This window comes from Mus musculus, chromosome 9 (assembly GCF_000001635.26).
Source record: "Mus musculus strain C57BL/6J chromosome 9, GRCm38.p6 C57BL/6J".
In the NCBI taxonomy this organism is placed as follows: domain Eukaryota; kingdom Metazoa; phylum Chordata; class Mammalia; order Rodentia; family Muridae; genus Mus; species Mus musculus.
Genome location: NC_000075.6, coordinates 73,539,412 through 73,556,279, shown reverse-complemented (window position 1 = coordinate 73,556,279; position 16,868 = coordinate 73,539,412). Strand labels below are relative to the sequence as shown.

The following is a 16,868-nucleotide window of genomic DNA, read 5'->3' as shown; positions in this document are numbered from 1 at the left end:
AGACATATATGCAGTACTTGATGCAGGCATATTCAACAGCCTTTGAAAGTTTTACCATGTGAGGTTAAGGACATGCTCAGTGGATAAGACCATTGGCTATGCAAGCATGAGGACTTGAATTCAATTTCCCAGAATGCATGCAAATATCCAGGCATGGTCACATTCACAAGTGCACACCAGTAACATCAATGCTCTAAGGGGCAGAGACAGGAGGATCTCTGTGGCTTGCTGACCACCAGCCTAGCTCCAGGTTCAGTAAGAGACCCTGAATCCAGGGAATAAATGAGAGAGTCACAGAGTAGGATACCCACTACTTTTGTCTGGCCTTCACATGTATGAATAAGCATGTATGCATGCACTAAGTTTGAACATGTGTACATATATCATACATATGCAGCACACATACATACACATATATTTTTTGAATCATAAATAACTTCTTCCAAGCAAACTAATGTTGGTTGCCAACTTCTCCCCCACGAAGCTACTATAGGGAATCTTAACTAATACCAGGGGCACTCTCCATCCCAGGCCAGTTCCTCCTCTCTCGGGAGTTTGTTACATGGACCCCACTATGCTGGGGTGTGCACTTCTCTGAAGTCAAATTAGCAAATGACAGTTTGATCATTTGCTCAGAGTAGCCTTAAATGCTATGTGTTTGTTAGCTGGGCTCTCCCCACAGGCTGCTTGCCTCTAGCACTGTCTGCAGCTGGCCTCAGCTGGCCGCAGCTGGCCGCTTGCAAGCATGACTGCATGGTGCTGCTCTGACTGCCAGGACAGCTCTTCCCTCACGGGCAACCTCTTTCCTCTGGACACAGAAGTGTTTCACACTTGCATTTTGGTTTTGTGCTCTTTACTGGTGAAACAGCCATCGTCTGCATGGGGTCCAGATGGAAACATTGCCAGTAAGCCTGAGGGAATCGCTGTAGTGACTAATAGGAAATATACAGCCTATATTATAATCTGACTTTGGGACGAAAGTTAACCATTTACCCCACCATCACTATACCATGTCATGTGGCACCCTCGTGTACCACAATAAAAGCATCATGGGAATGCTATTCACTAGAGAATGATAGTCCGGTTATTTTGTAATAGGTAGAATAACTCAAAATAAAAATGTTGTAGCCTATACTAGTTTGCCTCTTTTGACTATAACTCCATGTGTGTCTATTGCAACTTCTTTGTATTGATTTCCTAACATGAGCATATTGTTGCAGCTCTTGGAAGTCACTTACAAATCTTCCTTTGATTAGCAATTTAATTTGCATAAGTATATGAAAAAGAAAATTAAATTATCAGAACTTTAATTTCTTTGCAGGGAGTCATGATATAGCGGTTTGGATACTCCACGAATGTTACATAAGTTGATTTAGGGGAATTCCAACTGTGCCATGTGAGCAGACGATCTGCACTGTGGTGCAACCGTTTGAAATGGTGGCACCTCTGGTTACTCGTCGGCTTAATGCATATTGACAGTACTCTGAACTCTAAGAGTTACTCCTTATTGAGATATTTACAGGAAAAGAAAGTTGCTATTAAGCTGCATTCCCGTCCTGCCTACTATAAATCAGGCCCAGTTGGTGCCATGGTAACATGGTTTTTATTGACATGTCTCAAGTATAACTGAGTTTTCTGAGTCAAGTCACAGTGGGGATTTGACTGTAAGAGTAAGTTTTGTTTGTACAAAATAGAGCCACTGTCCATTTCGGCGAGCAGCTTCATTCTTGTGTTTCAATCATGTGTATCTGTATTATTCTGAATCTTTTAGCGCTGAGCTAGCATTTGGCTGCGCCGGAGTGTGACATACAACTCACTGAAGTTCTTCTTCCCCAAGCCTATTCACCACACAGACTTAGGAAGCAGCTCCAGGTCAGAGAGGGAAGCAGGGAACCCGGGGTGAGGCTCACTGTTTAAAGACAGGGGGTCTCCATGTTAGCAATCACTAAACTTCAGCATGCACCCTGGCTTTGGGATGAGACTCTGAAGATATACTGCTGGACTCCAGCCTCGGATTCGGATCTGCAGGTAACAGGCAGGACTGTGTGATTCGAGTAGAAAACAAATTCCCAGATCACAGTGATACTGATAGCACTGGCCTTGGGACTCAGCACCACTGCTCTGTCTTGGTAAACCAGAAAGAGTGTGATTAAAAACAGCTCAGGGCCTGGAGAGATGTCTCCACGGTGAAGAACACTGACTGCTCTTCCAGAAGATCCAGCTTCAGTCTCCAGCACCAACATGGTGGCTCACAACTGCCTAGAACTCTAGTTCCAGGGGATCCAATGATCTCTCTAGCTTTCATAGATACCAGGCACATACATGGTGAACACACACACATTTGTACAAATACTCACAGACATAAACTTAAGTTAAATCTCCTCTTTTTTTTTTTTTTTAATAGAAAAGATAACAACTCAAAATGCCTTTATCTTATCTTTGGACCACCCTCAACCATCAAACTTCCTGTTCTCTGAATCTTGATTTAACATGATTGGATGAAATTTGGGATAATACACAATAGTGCAGTCAAGTTCTTGTAGTTAATATAATAGTCCTAAAATATAGCTAACTATTTTGCAGTCATATGCAAAACTTCATCATTTCCTTAAAACATTGCATAGACTTTTCACTGTTTTGTGCATTGTTTTGCTTAGTAGTATTTACATTATTTTAATTTGTAATTAAGATGATAAGCATATATTCAAGTCTCCAGATGATATGTTTGATTTTGGCTCCTGAATATAAGTAGAAATATCATTTAGTAATAAATTAATGAGGATCAATATCCTATTTTTATCATTTTTCAACAACTACCAAATAAATTGTAGAATAAATTGAATTATAAAGCATATATTAGGCAGCTCAATAATAAAGCAGACAATTCAATTAATTATAACTTACTTTCAGTTCTAAAATTGTCTCCCAAAGCAATTTCAAGTATTTGTAAATTAAAAAGTTTAATTATCCATTGTGCCTACTCAGAGTTATTGTACCTGCAGGAGGGCAGGAAATGGGGTAGAAAATAAAAGCATTTTTCATTGTCTTCGGCCTCAAGGAGTTTGCAAAGAACCAGCACTCATAAAACAGCTACTAAGAGCCAGGCTACCTTTCAGCACCTAGAACAGCAGTTCTCAACCTATGTGTCATGACCTTCTGAGGGTCCTGTATCAAATATTCTGCATACCAGATATTTACATTATGATTAATAACAGTAACAACATTACAATTATGAAGTAGCCACAAAATAATTTTATAGTTGGGTGTCACCACAACATGAGAAACTCTGTTAAAGGGTCTCAGCATTAAGAATGTTGAGAACCACACACTCAGAAGCTAGGCATCTATGCTACCTGGACCACTTTCAGCATCTCTCCCTATCTCTGCACCTCAGGCTTGACCCATCTATCACATGATTCAAAGCACTGAAAACCATACTAGGCAGCTGAAATCTAACGAGTGCTAAGATAACTCTACTTTTTACAATGTTGGGTTTATTCAGGAAGTCGCAGTAATAAGAGACAGGGGTTCTGAGGGAAGATCACTCTCTAAACTTGGAAGCACCTCTCAAAGGCAAATTCAAATGCTGTATCTTATTCCACAGTAAACTCGAACTTCTAGCATCTCATTGTGTGGATATAACCCAAAGGTGAGACGGCATGCGGCTGAGGTCAGAAAATGCAACCAGTTATTTTTAGTTTCATAGCACTAACCAACAAGAAATGAATGTCAGGCATTCTGGCCTTTGGTTTGCAGCTGCTGCCTGGTTTCTGTCTCCTCCCAGCCATCTCTGTGATTAGGGTCTTCAATTGGATTTAATAGAAAATTAAGAGAACAATGAGCTAGAAGAGCAATCCGATTGCCGTGATTTAGCAAATACAGTTGAGTCCAAAGCAACTCTCACGTATAGTCAGGCTTAATGGCTAAACTTGTGAAAGTAAGGTAGCAAGGAAGTGACAAGGTTCCGAGCTGGCAGCCCATGTCAGGATGAGATGCAGGACCCAGACAGGTGCTGCTTGTTAACCTTGCTCCCCAGAATTTCTGACAGTCTGCAGGGTCACCCACATAATGCCAGGATTCCTTTTAAACTAACATCTCTCTTAAGAGATACATACACCACAGCAAGGAAGGATAGGCACATAGCTCTATTTTATCTTATAATTCTCCACAACAATTCACTCTTATTGTTTATAGCTGCCCTAACATACCATAAGCCAGTGTAACCAGCAGTAGAACTATTAGCTTCTTGGAATCTATATTGTGTCTATTTTTTGGTCTATTCGACTAAGAAAAGCACAGCTTTCACTTTAAGCTAGTAGTTCTCAACCTGTGGATTGTGACCCTATGGGGGAGGGGGGTCAAGTGACCCTTCCACATATCAGTCACATATCAGCTATCCTTCATATCAGATATTATATTATAATTCATAACAGTAGCAAAATTACAGTTGTGAAGTAGCAATGAAAACAATTTTATATATTGGGGGTCACTACAACATAAGGAACAGTATTAAAGGGTTGTAGCATTAGGAAGGTTGGGAACCACTGCCTTAAAGGAAATAAGAGATAGTTTGTTCTAGAGCAAAGTTGAGTGACCATGGTACAGGAACACAGATTTAGGTGGCCCTGGATTCCATGATTTAACATGGAAGCAGTTTCATGAACTTCTGTAGTTTTACAGAATAAAGAATGCCCTAAATCAAGGCAATTTTGAAATACATTGGTGGGTGCATCAGACAGACAGTCATGGCAAAGTGGGAGGTGGTGTTCTATAGGCCTCCAGTGATGACATTCTTAGCTTTCTGGTTGGTGAAAATCAGTGGTCTGCTAAGTTAATAGATTCCAAAATGTTCTTAACTTTTAGTCACAAGATTTTAATTCTGACACTGAGGTGGAAAAAAATGGCTACTCAGATGGTTAAAGCTAGCCCAGATATGGTCATTAGCCTCCACATCTGCAGCACCCCAAACTCCCCACAACATCTGCAGCTCAGTTAATCAGTCTTTGAAGACACAGATCTTTTTTTCCAGGAATTTTTGTTGCTCATTGATACCTAATCAGTAGTTTTGTCAAAGCTGAAGACAATACCTTACTAGTACTAGTTGATCTGACATACTGTCATGGCATCTAACTACATACACTGTATAGTTATGCTGTAACTTTTTTTTTGTTGTTTTGCCACTGAGCATCTTCAACTTTCCACAGTGCAAGCTATGAATTTACGCACAGTGACAGACACTTCTAGCTCAGCATCCATGTCCTTCCAGGTTGGATGAGGGATATGCAGTGCTCTGCCTCTGCATGTGCTCCTGAGAGTTCTTGAGGAGGGCCTCTCCAGAAAGGAATACAAACACTACTGAAAACAGAGTAGCAGCATCAGAGCTGTAGCACTCGTGATTAATTATTTACAGTACAAACCAGATACTTTATTTCAGACAGCGCACCACTTTCTGATGGGATGCCACCACTTGCAAGGATATTGTTCTAACGCCAGGTTCTCCATGCAATGTTCACAGATTTCCCAGTTTTATTTTAGCTTGAACCAGGCCTCAGGGAGTGAATAGCCTCTGAAAACTGGAACTGTTGGAGAGAATCAGCCTTTCTAAAACAAAGAACCAGAGCCAGAAAAGACTGTGAGAAGTTGCTGGAAGCCCTTCCCCGCTGAAAGTCACCTCGAGGGGTCAGAAAATGCTAAATCAAATGAGTTTATTAGATCAACCCTTATTTGTCATTTATTATTATTATTATTTACTAGGAACAGCCATTGAGGGAGGATGGAAAGAAAATGAGAAAAATACTAAGTCAAGACTTCAAAAGGATAAGTGATTCAGAGGCATGATTGGGCATATCTTGGTATCCAAGGGTAAATGGAGGAAGAATATAAAAGTCAAACATGACATCTGCATTTTACCAAATCAGAGAAAACAAGAAGAGAAATAAATTAAGCCAGAAAGATAACAACCTCCATGTTTATACACTTTGATGGAGGTTCAATTGGGTCCTCAGAAGGGAAAAATCTACTAGGCACCTAGGAAACTAGACAAGATGTCCAGGCTTGCTGTTTAGAGAATGCAAAGAAGAGAATTAGGGGGTAGTTCACATAGGAGTGGAAGTTGGGGCTATAGACCTGAATAGTTGCTCAGGGAAAAGTAGAAGGAGGAACAGAAAGGGAGATGGAAGGGCATTAATACTTAAAGAGAATGTAGAGGACTTACAGTCAACAGGAAGAAGGACACGCCATGCAAAACTGGACAAGCAAGGAAGGAAGGGCTTGAGAGAGAAACAGCAGGCTTGGCAGTGAAGGGATCGTGGCAACCTGTATTGTGCACTGCAGTGGAGTGTCCAGAGCAGAAGCCAGGCTGCAGTGGACCAATAGGTGTTTCAAAGATGCAGACAGATATAGAGAACAGCTTCAGGCTTGTGTTGCAAGTTCAGTGGTGAAGGAAAGGGAGAGAGTAGCCAGATGTTGGTGAAAAGGTTAGTCCCAATATATTTGACTTTTCTTCCGTCATTCTGCTGTTTTGTTTGTACATGAGTATTATCAGCATATGTTCATAGAGCAGGAAAGTCAGATTGATTAATAATGGACTGATTCAATAGAAGTGAAAAGAGTGGTTAAAGGCCCAGAGGGAGGGAGGAAATCTTCAACAGAACAGAGGGCTTCTAAGATACGATGCTTCAGTTTTCATAGAAATGGTGATAGACCTTGCATAGTAAAAAAATTAAATAAAAATGCCAAAGGATCTAATGCAAAAATAGTGAGTGGATAAATGTATATGTATTAAAGGATTTGATGCAAAAAGTATTAAGGGTTTTAATTTTAAAATATTGAAGCATTTAAACACTATACAAATATATCTTGGCCTCATTTTCTTTCTCTCTCTTTGTTTTTAATCTGTCTGGTGGTTCCTCACAAAATTGGGCATAGTACTACCTGAGAACCCAGCTATACCAATCCTGGGCATATACCCAGAAGATGTTCTAACATGTAATAAAGACATATGCATGCTCCACTATGTTCATAGCAGCCTTATTTATAATAGCCAGAAGCTGGAAACAACCTAGATGTTCCTCAACAGAGGAATGGATACAGAAAATGTGGTACATCTACACATTGGACTCATTTTTCTAAGGAGATGACAGGCAGGCCACATGGCCTTCCCTCCTCGGCTGTAGTTCTATGGATGGGTAGTGGACACACTGTAACACAGAGGCAGGGCTCTGAGCACAAAGCAGGGTGCCCTATAGGCTGCGGGAAAGGAAGGCAAGGGGCAGCAATCAGCTATGAGAAAGTAAATGGCACATAAAAGACCTGGAGCTCTTCCATGGCATCTATTTTACAGGTGACTTTAACGAGATACCAGACACGTTTAAAAGTCCCTCTGCAGCCTACAGGCAGTCACTGCAGCAAGACCTTCATGATCGGTTAAACTGCCAATGCTTTTAAGAGGGTTAAAGAACATATATTCTGATTAGGTCCACAGAGAGAGAGTGGGTGCTAGAAAAAGAAGCAGAAATGCATGCAGAGTTGATATGGTAAGTGACTTCTGAGCCAGTGTCAGAGTATAATTTGACATGGTCTGGCAAGTAGTCAGGTATTTGAAATCAAGAGTAACTTGGTAAGTCAGAATATGTTGTTGCTAATGAATAAAAGATTTTGTTTCCAAAGTAAAAGCATATCATTAACAGAAAATGTACCTAAGGAGAACCATACTGGCCATCAGGATAACTTCTGTGGGGAAACTTGTTGGCTTTGTGCATCATCTCCAGTCACCTTTTCATATATTTAGTACATGCAAGTCTTACAGGACTCTGGGAAAGATGCATTGACTTGCATAGAAAGCTAAAGCCTATAGAAAAGACAATAGAAGAGTTTTGAATACAAAATAAGAGAAAAGGGCACAGTTGGTGCACATGCCATGCTGCTGCCTGCCTCTGGTGGCATGCTTGAGGAAGGTTTGTGAAATGACGTGAGAAATTATTTATACTTTAAAGAAAAAACATTCAGTCAGATGTGGTGTGCATGGCTTTAATCCCAGCACTTGGGAAGTGAAGACAAGAGGACTTCTGTGAGTCCAAGGCTGTTCAGGTCTACAAGACAAGTTTTAGGACAACCAGAGCTATGTAAAGAGACCCTGTCTCAGAAACAAGGAAAGGAAAGGAAAGGAAAGGAAAGGAAAGGAAAGGAAAGGAAAGGAAAGGAAAGGAAAGGAAAGGAAAGGAAAGGAAAGGAAAGGAAAGGAAAGGAAAGGGGAAGAAAAAGGGGAAAAGTTAAGGAGAGGGAGTAGGAGGAAGGGGAAAGGGAGGGAAGAGGGAGAGGGAAGAGGGAGAGGGAAGAAGGAGAGGGGAGAGGGAGGGAAGAGGGAGAGGGAAGAGGGAGAGGGGAGAGGGAGGGAAGAGGGAGAGGGGAGAAGGAGGGAAGAGGGGAGGCGAGGTGAGGCGAGGCAAGGGGAAGCGAGGCGAGGTGAGGCGAGGCAGACAGAGACTATGGGAACGAATGTAAATAAACACTTGCCTACTAAAAATCTTTTTTGTAAGACTTTTTCTTTTACTTCTTTTTTTTTAATTAGGTATTTTCCTCGTTTACATTTTCAATGTTGTAAGACTTTTTAAAAAAACATACATCAAACATATCTTCTGTATTCACACCTCTCACACATGTGCATGTTCAGACACACACACACATGCACATGCACACACCATTCTTGCTAACCATTTCTTAGTTTTAAAAAACACCCTTGGAGTATTGCAGATCATCTTGTTCCGGGGAATATTCTTGTATACTCCAGGACCACTTCTTTGGATAAGATCCTAGGAGCTTCCATTACTAGCAGATCTCACACTTATTTCATTTACTTCCTAGGTCTTTGGCTTATATGTCATGAATTTATTTGTTTTCTTTCAAGAAGTTGGCTCCATCCCAACCTCTTTTCATTAGAGGACCAATTTGTCAAAGAACTACACACACTAATGAGAGGAAATATAATTTCTGAAGGCTCAAAGGAAGGAATATTGACATTTCAATTTCAGAGACTGTGACACACTATCCTTTACATGAATTTATCTCTGCTTGATAGTGTGTGTGTGTGTGTGTATATATATATATATATATATATATATATTTGTGTGTTAGAAAGTCTTGTTTTATTTATAATTCAACTATACTTTTAATTTGTAAAAACACAACCAATGGGATAAACTTCTCAAGATGGTAAATTCCATGTTGATCTTTTACTGTCATTACAAAAAAATGAATTTAAAAAAAAATAAGTAAAGTGCACATCTTTGAGCCTTCCTCTGGGTTGTACCCAGAGAGAAGAGTCAGACCAGTATTCTCCAAAGAAACCCAAGGGCTTAGGGGATCTGCACGTCCTACTACTTAAAATTCTACCGTTAGAAAATGTACTAAAAATCCTCCCAGGAAGAACCTTGGGCTTGGTAGCCATCATCCTGAAGTCTAGAATGCAAAGTGCTCCAAATTTTAAGGTGTCTTCAGTGTTCTCTGGGTTCTCCAAAGTTTTACAGTTTGAACTGTCTCAGATTTCAGGGTTTAAATAACGATTGTGAAGTGAGCAAAGTCTAGGCAAAGACTTCAAAATCAGAAAAACTCTGAAATCTGAAAGACTCTGGTCCCTGGCATTTTAGATTTGATACACTCAACCTGTTCTCAAAAGTTTTTTTTTTTTAATTGAGTGTTATTTTAACATACCTATTTATTTATGGTTATATTAGACACTGAAATATATTTTGAATCAAAGCAGATTTTTAATTAGTGTATATAATTATATAGTGTATATAATTAGTGTATTGGGTTTTGCAAACACAAAATTATCATATTCGGGGGAGTAATCTTGTTGTGCTTTCCATCCCATCACTGAAGACAAGAAAAGCTTTGCCCTCTCACTCCTACCTCATTCAGCATGTTATGTGAATCGATCAGCATTCCCTCCCATGAGAATCCTTAATGTTTTCCTCGGTTTCCTAAGCCTTTGCATTGTAAAGACAAAAGAGAGAGAGAGAGAATGAGAGAGAGAGAGAGAGAGAGAGAGAGAGAGAGAGAGAGAGAGAGAGAGAGAGAGAGAGAGAGAGGGAGAGAGAGAGTGTGTCTGTCTTTATTGTTGCAGACTTGCCATATTGCACATGCAACACTTCTCAGAGGAACAGCCAGGAGCTTCTTTCTTAAAACTCCCGAGTGATGTTGTTTATGGTCTCTCTGCAGCTAGACCCTGAAGCTAGCACTATTCTGAAAGAACTTCAAATCAAACTCAACGGGGTTCTGGATGCACTCAGCATCACTTATGGAGAAAGGTAAGCGGCCCAATTAGCTGTCTGACTGCATCGGGTTTCATTTGTAATTATCACTCTCTTTGCTTCAAGACCTGGTCTAAGCATCATCTCCTCTGGAAAGCCTTTCGAGACTCCAGGATGCAAGAGTGATGTCTTGCTGAACGTCGTCTGTACAACCTTCACTTTGGTGGTACTCACAACTCCTGTCTCTAGGCTTTGATGTTTACTTCTCTTTTCTCTAAAGGCAGAAGTCTTAGCTCATAACCACTTGCAATGCCAGGGTGGACTAGAGAGCAGAGGGTTCTGGAGAGAATAGAGAGAGGGAGGAGGAAGCCAAACTTACATAAGAAGCATCCATGCTTAAAGTGCATAAGAAGCACTGTGCTTGTGTTTCATTCAGAAGGGCGATACCCAGCTCTGTACCAGATCACATCAGCACGACTTGGGGATCATGACCCCAACTACCTCATGAACAAGAGTTTAGAGACTTTGGGCATCTTTATTTTTAAGTCAACTTACCTCAGCTCTGATATGTTTCTAAAGAACAAGTGACCTGAAAACGAACTTTATTCTGTCCCAGTATGAGAGCACAATCATTTCACTACCAATTATTAAAACAGGTGTAAATTAAATATATCTTTGAAGAGGTTCATTACTTCAATAAATGTTTGCTTATCAATTTAAATTTTGTGCTCGGTTTCCCAGTATGGCTATAAAATTATCTTTATGGCAAAAGCTACCTGTTGAACACTTCTCATCTCCTATTTGGTTCTAAAAAGATAAATGATGTGTAAACATTTAATGATAACTAAGGCCATACTTTATGAGAAAGACCAAATGGACTCTGGAAGCACTGTGTTTTCTCAGATAGCAGAATGAAGCACAGTAGTGCCCTAGACTTAGAATCCTCTTGATTGTCAGAGGTGTGGTCTCAGTTCCTCTAAGCTGGGTAGTGTGGTCTTGCCGGAGCCTAACTTCTCAGGTCAGACACAGACCACCCTATATGGAGCTTAGGACACCTGTCCTCCCTCTGCTCTGCACTAAGCTTAGTATCTTACCTCTGTGCCTCTGTGTTGTGTTGCTAGGACCTTCATGAGACTGCTGGCTCAGCCTGACTGTTAATCAGCAAGATGGAGGCTCTCTCTACCTTGGGTTTGAATGGCAGGACTTGTTTCAGAGATGTGGGGTTCAATTACCCTGGCATGAGGTGACAGTAATGGGGCTTTGGTTCAGCCCTGTTGGGCTGGCCTCCATTCTAGTTGTGAATTGGTGTGTTGTTGGTTTTTTTGTTTTGTGTGTGTGTGTGTGTATATATATATATATAATTACGTATTTTCCTCAATTACATTTCCAATGCTATTGATGTGTTAACCAAAGAAAAATGTTAAAGAACAAAAGGGGGGGTGGGAAAGAAGTTGCCTTCAGTTACAAAAGGCAGCAAGAAATTCTTTAGCGATTTTAGGGGAAGGAAAGCAGAGTCTAATAAAGTGAGGCCTGCTCATAACTTTTTGGGAAGTAAAGATGGCTAAACAGAGCAGAAACTACTTCTGCAAACTGTCTAACTCCTCTTGCTGAGAAAAATTTGAATTTGTGTTTTGTTTAAGAGAGAGAAAGACTGAATATATTAGCAAGATTTATCATCCCAATGATGTTCCAAAGACTAAATTATATATTCAGATTTGGAAAAAAAATGAGACAAACTTTGGTTATGAAGGAAAGATTGCTGCTATCAGGGCTGTAGAGGTGCATTATTTTAACAGGGTTAAGTCTGAGGACGGTTTTATTAGAGTTTAAAAAAAAAACAAACAGGGAAGGTAAGCTGAAAATCCTAGCAGCTACCTGAAGGAGGAGGAGGAGGAGCAGGAGGAGGAGGAGGAGGAGCAGGAGGAGGAGGAGGAGGAGCAGGAGGAGGAGGAAGAGGAGGAGGAGGAGGAGGAGGAGGAGGAGGAGGAGCAGGAGGAGAAGGAGGAGGAGGAGCAGGAGGAGAAGGAGGAGGAGGAGCAGGAGGAGGAGGAGGAGGAGGAGGAGGAGGAGGAGGAGGAGGAGGGAGAATGGAAGTCAGCCATGTGGTAAGAAGGGGCTTTAGAGGAAGCTTGAGGAAGCCCAAAACATCAAAGCCAAGACAGAAGGAAGGAAGGGGAAGGCTGCTCTGTGTAACTCAGCAAATAAGTAGACATGAACCTGACGCTGCATTGCTGCAGCCCCGCAAGTGACTGTGCTGGGAAAATGTTGGGAAGGAAACTAACAGGCAATTACTCTGCCTGTGTCCTTGGCATGGCTTAGGATGAGCCCACCTTCCTCAGGGCTGGTCTCACCTTCCTCAGGGCTGGTCTCACCTTCCTCAGGGCTGGTCTCACCTTCCTAGGGGTTGGGCTCACCTCCCTGGAGAGCAGTCCTTTACACCAAGTCTTTGGAATGTCAGATCTTTACCTAGGCTGGAGATTTTTCCTTTTGGCCAGAATGAAATCTTTTTTTTTTCTTCAGTGGGTCCTCATTGCTACTGGATTAGGTGTGAATAATTCAAGGCTGTGTCCTAGGAACTCTTGGAGGGTAGGGGGGATTGTTTGGTTCCTTCAGTGCCCAAGAAGTCTTCTGTCATTACTTACTGGTTCTACTTTTAGTTGAGCTTGTCAATTATGTCTTTTCAAACAAAAATGAATAGAAGTAGAGAAGACTGACGCAGACACAGAATATCATATATTTTATCCTACATTCCAAACACTCTTAGATGCCCAGTACGCAATCTTTCATTATTTTTAAAATATCACAATAAATTGAGTTCAGCTAAGGTCATTTGTGTTCTTGAAATAAACAGGCCACCCATCATGCTTGCCTTGTAAGAAGAATAATTATTCTTTGCTGTTGCTATGATACGTCACACACAGGTGGGTGTGAAGTCCGGAGCAAGCAGCACGATCATGTCAAAGTCAATCTGGAGAACTGCAGGAGCCTGCTCCTCTCGGGAGCTGAGGCTGAAGCCTTACAAATAAGGGGAGAACTCACTCCAAAAGCCAACTGCATCTCATGGCATTAAAAAGTTTAGTCTGTTCTCAGTACCCTCGGATGTCAGGTTGAACTTTCAACAATGCCAGGATGAAGGCAAACCAGTCTGAAGCCTTTCACAGGCTCCCGACATGCTTCCAGATCACCTGCCTCCTCCACAGACCAAGTGATTTCATGTCAGTGATGCATTAAAGATGGTCTAAAAGGTTCACATCTTGTGCCCCTTACATTTCTGCTTGCACACGCATTGTTCACTTACTCTGGTTCAGTCCATTTCTTTACTGGAACCATTGTTCCCAAAACTGGCTGGATTAGGTGTAAATATTTCAAGGCTGTCTCTTAGGAACTCTTGGGGGGTAGGAGTAGGGGACTGTTTGGTTCCTTGGGTGCCCAAGAAGGCTTCTGTCATTAGTTACTGGTTCTACGTTGAGTCGAGGTAGTCAATAATGTCTTTTTCAAACAAAAATGAATAGAAGAAGAGAATAACTGGTAAATGAATTCACCAAGAATGGAGACAGAAGGGTTTTCAGGTAAACTGTGCTTTGGTTTACTCTAGACCCATGCAAAAGTAGAATGCCTTTGTCCATCTATACTATGAACACTTCCTTCAGATGCTCCATCTCACATCCCTGCTACTGATTAAGTTCACAGTCTACATCTACCCAGGAGCCTGCTTCTTACACACGGGAAACAGAGATTCAGTGTGCTTTGCTCAGTCCATCCCTTACCTCAGTATACAAGCTTGAGAATCAGAGCTAAAAAGGAAATTACTTTAGAGGTGGTTACAGCTAGAAGGATCATTAACTGCCACTGTGGCCAGTCAATCATGTACACATTTCCAACACTGCTTGTATTCTATCATGATCTCAAATATCTGTGACTATTCACATATTAAATATATTTTATATATGTTTACTACAAATACACACACACCACAAAGATCCATGCCGGGCCTATTTCCTATTTCTTCCACCCTTCCTTGTAGACACCAAAGGCCAACAGCAGATCCAGTCACATCAAAGCTAGTTGATGAGGGTTTAAAATCAATTAAGGTGAGAGACTGAAAGAGGTTATTTCAATGTAATATAAACAGGTACTAAAGGAGCCACACCCATAGAGATCATGAACCAAATAAGATGTCAAGTATGGAATGGTGTCATAAATGGGAGGAAAGGAGGGAGGGAGGGAGGGAGGGAGGGAGGGAGGGAGGGAGGGAGAGAGGGAGGGAGGAAGGGAGAAAAAAAGAGGGGAGGGGAGGGGAGAGGAGAGAAGAGGAAAGGAGAGGAGGGGAGGGGAGAGGGGAGGGGAGGGGAGAGAGGAGAGGGGAGAGGGGAGGGGAGGGGAGAGGGGAGGGGAGACCCAAGTTGTCTATAATTTTAAATCTACTGAGTGCTTTCTAGCTTTGAATACAAACTTTTAAAACATGAGATATTTCACAGCAGACTAATATTTTCCACATGGTTGATGCTAAAATAGGTGGAAGATCTCATGTGTTGTGGGAACAGAGTATGTCCATTTTGTTCATTTGTGTGTTCTGAACATGTGCTTGGGACATAGTATGCATTTATGCAATATTTGTAAATGTGTGCACATGGAAAAAACCCACATGTATATTCCATTTAATTCAGACAACAATCAAGATACAGCAAAACTTCAAACTTATGTACAAAATCCAAGGGATTGATGTGTTTGTAACCTCTCTGATAACATGACCTGTGTTGTCACCGTGCAGGGGGAGAACAGGACTGGCTTGATAACAATGCTGAGATCAAGCCCCACCCCCTTCTTATTACCACTCAGAAATTCAACTGTCTCCCACACCTTCTTTCTCCTAAGTGGTTTTTCCGCACCTAGGTGCACCTATGTTCTAATTATCCCCATTGTTTGAAGCATCTTCGTAATGAATGTCAAGCATCTGCTATTTTAAACTCCCCCTTGCCACTCTCCATCAGTGGTAGAGAGTAAATAGAAACAGAATGAGGGTGATTCTTCCAGGCTGTTTAAATCCTTAGCAGTGAGACAGGAGGCAAGAGGAAGGAGGTGCTCCAGAAATGCATTCATCAACCCTCACTTTTTAATAGCTTTATTATGATGTCATTGATTGTAAAATCTATATACATTCAGGGCACACAACTTGATAATTCCAGCTGTGTATCATTATGGAGCCATCACCACTTTCTAGCTTCTTCATATATCTGCCACTTCTTCACTACTTCAGAGTAGTAATGGTCAGTCAATTGGAAAGGAGTTGCTGGAAAGACTGGAGAAAGCAAAGAGGATGTGGAGTTATGGAAAATGGGGAAGAAGTCAGGTCCCAATGCCCATATTCTCTCTAGAGCAGTCACTTCTCCAAAGGTACTCAGAGGATCAGCATCTGCCACCGCCACAGATGGAAGCTGAATGCACACTCGTAGTGGTTGCAGTGACCCACCTGAAGAGCGTCCATGTTGCATGCTTTGCATACAGAGGTTAAAGAATGTGTTCAATGCAACTAAGCCCGCAAACAAACGGGGAGGGGACACAATTCCATTTGAAACGGTTCAGTCTACAGGAAGTAGACTTCAGACCCAGGCAACCTATCGGCTTCTCTTATGTTCTTTATTTTCAGTTTCCAACTTACAATTGAAGAGTGTATAAAGCAGATGGGTGCCGAGCTGAATCAGATGCGAGCCAACGGGAACAGCACAGCGAATAAGAACAGTGCGGCGATGGATGCAGAGATTGTGCTGAGGCCGCTCATGGACTTCTTGGATAAGACGTGAGTTTCCGACCCACCTTAACCTTTCCTTATTGCCCAGAATTCCTGGTGGTGACTGGTAATTCTTTTGGGGAGATTTTGGTTTTCTCTGTACAAGGTGACTTTGAAAGAATGTCTGGGGAGATGGCTCAATAAATATAATTTGTCAGACAAGCATGAGGACCAGGGTTTGATCTCCAGCATTCATGTAAAACAGCCAAAAGAGGTGGCTTGAGGGTTCAGAGGGCATACTGCTCCCACAGAGGACCAGAGTTTGGTTCCCAGCACTCAGACTAGAAAACTCATAACTGTCTGTAACTCTAGCTCTGGAATCCTATTCTGGTTTCTGTAAGAACTTGCACTCACATGCACATACCCATACATAGGCAAGTACAGAAACATGTAATTAAAAATAAAATAAATCTTTAAAGAAAAAAAGACAGCAGCAGCTGGGCATAATGGTATATACTTTTGTTCCAAGTGCTGAGGATACAGAGACAGGTAGGTCCCTGGGTCTCACCCATCAGTCTAGCATACTCGATGAATTCAAGCCAATGAGAGACTGTCTCAAAAACAAAGGTGGGTGTAGATTCTGAGGAATGACATCCTAAGATTGTCACCTGGTCTTCACATTCACTCACACATGTGCATATACACCTACACACACACACACACACACACACACACACACACACACACACACACACACACGGATATGCGCATACAAAACAGAGCAGCACACTTTTAATAGGATTTGGATGAGCAAGAAGAATGAGAGGAAACTAGTGTTGGTGGCTCTCGGGAAGCTGCTGTTTCAAAGCAGAACGATTTCAAAGTTCCTG

The 16,868-nt window shown here is 41.6% G+C and overlaps 1 protein-coding gene across 7 annotated transcripts in view; it reads left to right on the top strand.

Moving 5' to 3' along the window:
- The window catches only part of Unc13c (unc-13 homolog C), a 528,734-nt gene that overhangs the window by 451,876 nt on the left and 59,990 nt on the right, over positions 1-16,868 (top strand). For all 7 annotated transcript variants that reach the window (XM_006510931.4, XM_006510934.4, XM_006510932.4 and 4 more), the window contains 2 exons: positions 10,219-10,307; positions 15,898-16,047. In XM_006510931.4, coding sequence (XP_006510994.1) covers positions 10,219-10,307; positions 15,898-16,047 — 239 coding nt within the window. The remainder of the gene's footprint in view (positions 1-10,218; positions 10,308-15,897; positions 16,048-16,868) is intronic.